Below are 7,436 nucleotides of genomic sequence, written 5' to 3' on the forward strand. Positions count from 1 at the left end.
CTCCCCATTTTACAAATGATAGCAGTGAGGTGCCAAATAATTTGTCCAAGAACATAAGCTCTCAAAAGCTCAGTCCCAGGCCACTTTCCAAGATCCGTACATGTAAACAAATGCGAATGGACCAAGCCCCAGGGCTCTGGGAGCGGCTTTCCTCTGGAAACTCCGCCTCCCGGCACGGGAGACGCTGGACAAGGCTGCAACCCCGCCCCATGACGTCTTTGGCCCCGCCCCGGACCCGCCACCTCTCGCGTGATCTGTTGGAAAGACGGACGGGGTCAGGTCCCATCATGGCGGCTGAAGAGGCGGATGTGGACATCGAAGGGGACGTGGTGGCTGCAGCGGCACAGCTAGGGTGAGGCTTAGCTTAAAAATTGGGTCTCGCCGGGGCGGGAGGGGCCACGGGTGCGAGGAGAGGGCTTTGGAAAGGCCACAGGTCCAGCTAGGGACAGGGGAGCAGAAGTCTATCCGCTGGGCCAGACTCTCTTGTTGGCCTGGGAGGCGCCGCTCCGCCGCCGGCCGGCTTGTCCTGAGCCCAGCGTCTGGGTACTTGGGGCTCAGGTACTGAAGATTCGCTTTCACCTTTTACCCTGATGCTGTGAAGGCGCTAATTTCGCCTAGCACATTGCACGTGCTTCAGCAATTAGATTCCAACTTCCATTCCCTCCACCTCAAGATCTCCCCGGCCATAACCAGAACACGGGCAGCTACGGACAAGACCTGAGCTCAGGGACCCTTGTTCCATCGCCTGTAAGCCGCGTGACCTTGGGCGAGTCGTTTCATCCCTTCTTCTACATAGGGGTAGTTGTGAAAAACTTTCTGAGTGGCAGCTTGACTTAAAGGAAAGGTGCCAGATTTTAGAGTTGGACAGTTCTGGTTTTCCTTCTGCATTTGCTGTTCCTACCAGTTACTAGCAGTTTGACCTTGGGCAAGACACTTAACTAGTCTGAGCTTCAGACCGCTCACGTGTAAACTGAGAATCATAAGTTTGTGAGAATCAAATGAAATAATTACGGGATGTGCTTTTGCATATGGTCGGTGCTCTGTAAATGTTGAGTTCTTTACCATCCCGTTACTCTCAGGGATGGTACCATGAGGATCCAGTGACGGATCACAATTTATTTAATACGATTCCTGAAGAACAGGTTTGAAACAGAATCTCCTTTGACTCCTTGCTTTCTGAGTAAGAAACTAATCTCTTTTTAGTCATGGAAGAGGCCTAGAGTGGCCAGGAATCAGACAGCTTGAGTTGTAAATGCAGCCAACTATGTTGTTTTAACTGTGAACACCTTCATTAGAACTCTGTTAGGTTGAACCATATGAAATTGCCAATATTAGGCCATCTTTGATCTATAAAGTGGCAATTTCATGTAGTTCAACATAATATTAGGGCCTCTGTGAACTGGGGAGAAGATTACCAATCCTGCCCATGAGGCACTAAGATAGTGTGTTTAAAAGTGTCTAGTGAACAAGAAAGCACTATAAAAATGTGAGAGGTAATTAAACTCATATACTCATTCTCCCTCAAATCTTTAGACAAAACAGTCCAAAGCTATGCAGATGAGTAGGGAGGCTTTAGTAACAATAATCATTCACATTCATGTAGTGTTTAAAATCTTGACCAATTGCTTTTGCATGCTTGATTTAATTTAATTGTCACAATATGGCTATGAGATATGTGGACAGGGAGACTTATCTGCAGTCCAGAAAGAAATGAGTTGGCCTTGGAAATACTAAATAAAGATCATCTGAGGACATTGGCTGTATGCCTCTTCCATAGGTTTATCTTAATTTTTCTGATTGCGTTTAATTTTTCCTCCCTTTCTCTTTTTCTTTCTTTTCTCTTTCTTCCTGTTTCGCTTGAGCTTTAGGTCTACTGGTGGCACTAGTGGTAATCGTAGTCCCATACAACAGGATTACAAAGGTTATTGGTTCCTAGTGGTCAGAGCCATTGTCTTACTCTACTCCAAGGAGCATCATTAACATTATCTTCTGGTGCGCAGTGCCCCGTGGTGTTGGTCTCCATTCATATGGAATTTATTGTAAATAGTAACCCCTGCAGTGTGTAGTCACACCTGATGATAGCATCTGTTGAACCCTTGAGGATTAATTTAAAACACTTTTTAAATTTGCTAAGTGCTAGATGCAAAGTTAGAAGATGGCTTTGAAACTTTTTGGTCTTCCTCTACTTTTACCATTCCTTCTCATCCTCCTTTTCTTCTGCTTGTTCTTAGTCATGGTGTTGCAAGGGGTTTTATCATAGGACTGCTAATCACTGACCACACAGTCCCTGGTAACACTATCCCTGAAGACTTCATTTTCTATCTGTTAGGTCGAACTATGTGAAATTTTGCCACTATTTGACCATTGTTGACCTGCCTAGGAAATGGCAGTTTCCTAAATTTAACCGAATACATGCTGATGTTGCCCAGATCTGTCATCACCAACTCAAATCAAATCTCTCTCCTGAGCTTCAGATCCTTTTATCCAATTCTCTGACTCTATCTGCACTTGGATGCCCCATGAGCACTTTAATCTCGGCTTATAAACTTTCCCCACCTGCCTCTCCAGTGTCTCCTACTTCAATAAATGGCACCACCATCCATCTAGTCACCCAAACACAGACCTAAACTTCATGCCTTTTCCTTTCCTCCCTCCTTCCACTCCCCCATCCTATCAGTTATTAAGGGCCTGTTGATTGTGTCTGTATATCTTCTTAAATGTATTCATGTCTTCCTGTTCACACTGCTTATTCCCTAGGTATAAGTTACTGTCACCTTTCTCTGGTATTTTTATAATTGCTCCCTCTTAACTGCTCCTTGCTTCCTTGGCCTCCCTTCTATTTTCTGAAGTTAGAGTAGTCTTTCCAAATCTGATCATGTTATTCCCTTCACTCCCCAGTTGGTTTTATGATAAAATCCTCATTCCTGAACTACTAGAGACCTGTGTAATCCATGCCTCATCTCCCTTGTTCATTCATTTATTCAACAAATATTGTGTGCCTTCTACATGCCAAACCCTGGGTATATAACAGTTATCAAAACCAAGTTCCTGCTCTCTAGGACTAACATTCTTGTTGGATGAGACAGACAGTAAACCTGTATATATGTCAGATAGAGATAAATGGAGAAAGATAAAGGAGGGAAGGTGAATGGCTTGTCAGCTTTATCTCTTATACTTGTAACAGGAAAATTATAAGGTCTGAAACTACTGGACCTCAGTAGTGGTATGGATGTAGTGGAAGGACTGAATTTGAAGATAGGAGAAACAACAGAATTGGCAACAGACTGAATGTGTGTTGTAAAAAAAAAAAAAAAAAAGGGCAGGCTCAGATTTGCTAATCCTCATTAAAGAGTACTATGTGAAAAGATTTCTGCAATGAACTTGAAGTGATAGTAGTCCCACCTCCTGAACTTTTGGCAGACCTAGTTATGTGAGTAAAGGTTTCCTTCTGCTGACACAAGCCTCAGAATCCTTTATTTATTCCTCCTGGTAGCCTCTTCCAGATCAGAGTTGATATTTGAGTTTAAGCCTATTTGCCATCAACAATTGAGAGAAATTATTGCTTTTAGTTTATTGTGGAGAATTGCTCATTAGCTCCACAATTTATTATAACCACTGTACAACTAATTAAAGATTCAAATGTGTTGATAGGATTTTGCGGTCTTAGAGGAAGACTAGTCTACTTCCATTGGACTAGGTCTGGAAAAAATCAATAACTAGGAAGCTATAAAACTTCAAGACATACAAAAGCAAAATATTAAATTTAATTATATCATAGATTGGACCCCCCAAAACTTAATTCCTCAGCGTTTTCAAATGTGAGGTAAACAATGTAACTTTAAAGAGTTCTTAGTAGTTCAATGAAAAGAGTGGGAGAATTAACAAAGTTTGAGCCCCTGTGGACATAAAAAAGCCCCCAAAAACCCACATTAATTTTTTTAATTATATGAGTTGTTATTAAAACATCACTGTTTTTCTTGTCTTTTCACTGTACTTTCCTTCTTTGAGTATTTTTTGTTTTTGTTCTTCCATCTAGTTTTATTTGTTTCATTTTTTTTTTTTGAGACAGAGTCTCACTGTGTTGCCCGGGCTAGAGTGCCGTGGTGTCAGCCTAGCTCACAGCAACCTCAAACTCCTGGGCTCAAGTGATTCTCCTGCCTCTGCCTCCCGAGTAGCTGGGACTACAGGCATGCGCCACCATGCCCGGCTCATTTTTTCTATGTATTTTTTTTTTTTAGTTGTCCGATCAATTTCTTTCCATTTTTAGTAGAGACGGGGTCTCGCTCTTGCTCAGACTGGTTTCGAGCTCTTGAGCTCAAACAATCCGCCCACCTCGGCCTCCCAGAGTGCTAGGATTACAGGCGTGAGCCACCACGCCCGGCCTATTTGTTTCATTTTGAGGGTGGTGCTGTTGATGGTGGTTCTTATGATTTATATATAGCTGAACGATTTCATTGCGAAGTTGAATTTCTGTGTACACATGGGTGCCTATCAGCAGAAACTAAAGTGTTGGTTCATGGTCACAGCATGTTGTGGTTGCTGCTTTGGGGTATTTTTTTTCCTCGTGAAATTGTTTTTTCTTTAGAAACAAAATAAGTGAATAGTCAGACTTGATGTTTAGCAGTGGGGCTAGGGTAGCTTAAAGCCACTATGTATTTCTCAGGCTAAAGAGACATTGTTAAATTCAATGTTAAATTTAAGTCTGTTAAGGGGTGAAGAGAACTAAATATTTGCTTAACACCTACAACCTGCCAGTCACCACTGGGTTATGTGAGTTACATCCATTAACTGGTATGATATCACTTACATACTCATTTTCTTAATTATTTCAGAAGTGATGAAAATATAGCATCAGTTTTACAACAAGATCACTATCTTGATTCATCATGGAGAACTGAAAATGGCCTTATCGTAAGTATTTTATGAAAATATCAGGTGTATTAAGCTGTTAGTTATTGCCCAGAGTGCCTTTTTTTTAAAAAAAACTTAGTGCCAGTTCTCAAAAATCACAGATATAATATGTTGAAATATCTTTCTTACCTTAAAAATAGAGACCTCTTTCTTCTTTTCACTTTGAAAAATGGCCTATTGAGAAACAGCTTTCGAGACAGCTAGATTTAGGTACAAATCCTTACTCTACCACTTCTCACATTTGTAAGCCTCAGTTTCTTCATCTAAAAAAAAAAGGGGGGGATTATTACAGGGTTCATTTCTTCATTTATCAGTTATTTATTGAGCACTTACTATATGCCGTTCACTAGGTAAGATATGGAGGATGTAACTATAATGAAGATAGACATGGTCCTCCTCTTACGGAGCTTATATTCTAAAGAGGAGTCAGGTGATAAGAAGACAGACTAATTACAGATTACGAAGGAAATAAGCAAGATGCTCACTGAGGGTGGTAGGGAGCCTACTTTAGATAAAGTTGTCAGGGAAACTCTGAGGAGGTGAGATTTACGTTGAAAAGTGATGGAAAGAGGGTACATACCTGAAGAGTTGAGAAAATAAATTCTGAGCAGAAGGAACTGCACATGCAAAAGCTGCAACACTGGTTAAAGGCCAGTGTCTAGAATGTGGTGGGAAAGGGAGGAGTGACAGCATATGACAATGTTGGAGAGGCAGGCTGGAGCTCTGTCGTACAGGGGTTGGGGGTCAGATTATACTAAAGGATTTAGATTTTATTATAAGCAAACTGAGACATCATTGAAATGTTTTGTACAGATTTTATACAGATTAATAAATTCATTTTTATAAAATTCATTTTGGGTGCTGTGGTAAAGATCAGATTGTGGGGAAGCGAGAGTAGAATCAAAGGAACCAGTGTGGAAACATTTGCAGTAATTGAAACAAGATTTGTTGATGAGGTCTTGGCCTGAGGTGGTAGCAGAAGAGATAGAGTAGACAGATTTGAATTATATTTTGGAGGTAGAACTGGTTGATATATTGGATATGGGGATTGAGGGAAAAGTGAAGAATCCACAATAATTTTTGGATTTCTATATGGAAGAGTTTAGTGACTACTAGTGCCTTTTATAAAGTTGGGAAGACGGGGAGAAGCAGGTGGACATATGTGATGATGAGTTCTATTTTGAATATGTTAAGTTTGAGAAGCCAATTAAATATCCATGTAGAAATCTTGAGTGGGCAGTTGGATATAATGGTCTAGAGCTTGGAGAAGAGATACGAGCTGAACGTTTTTAACTTTGAGAGTTGAAAATGTGTATGATCATTCATGGAGATTGTGACTGAGGGGAAAAAGAATGGTGGTAAGTTTTAGAAATAGATAGAGTGTCTAGCAAAATATCGGATGCCTAATAAATAGTTTCATGTACATCATGGCCATTACTACCTCATCATGGGTCAGAGCATGAGCCTTGGAATCCAACAGACTTGAATGTAAGGTCTCTGCTCTTCCACTTACAATGCTAGCAGTGCTGTCGATGCATCTGTGAAGTATTAATGCCTATCGATGTTATCGTGAGAATCAAAGATATGTCTGTGCTTAGTAAATGATAGCTGTTATTATTTGTAATCATATTTCTGTTTATTTTTATTTAACAAAACTTAGAAGCTAATTTCAAAAAGCAGTAAATAAAAAGAAAAATATATTCTCTTTTTTAATAGCCTTGGACTCTGGATAGCACCATCAGTGAAGAGAACAGAGCTGTCATCGAGAAAATGTTGTTGGAAGAAGAGTATCCTTTAATGATTATGAAGAAAGTAAAGGTTTCAGGGTTAAAAATCTATAAATGCAAAAATTACAAAAGGCCACCATTTACTAGATTGGTTTTATTCAGCCCCAGACTGCTATTATATATCATGCTATCTATCTGTGCAAAAAGCAGCATTTTATTCCTCATGTTCTGTTTTACTATTAAGTCTGAGATCTAACTCAATATTTTTGCGTATCTGTTGTCAGCTAACTCTTTAGGATATCTGAATATTGAGTAGAAATGATAGAATACTTAAGTCATTCAGAACCTTAACTCCAAGCTTTCATTTTCAAAGTTATATAAACTGAAATCCAGAGATGTTAATTTGTCCGGAGACACAGAATTAGAACATGTAAAAGTTCTTCTCACTTTATAATTTACAGGTGTTATGTGGGAGGAATCTAAGTAAAAACACAAAACAAATAAGTTAGAATGAAGATTTTTTTCTTCAAAAGATGCGGATCCTTATCTGTGGCTCAGTTTTCTTGTATGTAAGTGAGAGGCTTGAACTTCTGATCTTATGATTTATAAAGATTATTAATAATGGTCTAATAAGTAGTGGTTTATTTTTAACTCTTTCATCTGCATTTGATGGATTCATTATGTTGATTTTAGAGTGTTTCTGTACCTTTAATTATCATCGTTTAATCCCATTTTCTTATTCTCTCACTCTCCCCAAACATTGCAATTATAGCCTATATTATTGCTTTTCAATCAGTG

The 7,436-nt window shown here is 39.6% G+C and overlaps 1 protein-coding gene across 1 annotated transcript in view; it reads left to right on the forward strand.

Annotated features, from left to right (window-relative positions):
* The first annotated feature begins 253 nt into the window (after positions 1–253).
* Positions 254–7,436, forward strand: part of MYSM1 (Myb-like, SWIRM and MPN domains 1) — a 35,989-nt gene continuing 28,806 nt past the window's right edge. Inside the window, exons 1-3 of the mRNA XM_012639401.1 lie at positions 254–352; positions 4,833–4,911; positions 6,628–6,698. Coding sequence (XP_012494855.1) covers positions 288–352; positions 4,833–4,911; positions 6,628–6,698 — 215 coding nt within the window. The 5' untranslated portion in view covers positions 254–287. The remainder of the gene's footprint in view (positions 353–4,832; positions 4,912–6,627; positions 6,699–7,436) is intronic.

The sequence above is a fragment of the Propithecus coquereli genome, unplaced genomic scaffold, assembly GCF_000956105.1.
Source record: "Propithecus coquereli isolate 6110/MARCELLA unplaced genomic scaffold, Pcoq_1.0 Scaffold14, whole genome shotgun sequence".
NCBI lineage: Eukaryota > Metazoa > Chordata > Mammalia > Primates > Indriidae > Propithecus > Propithecus coquereli.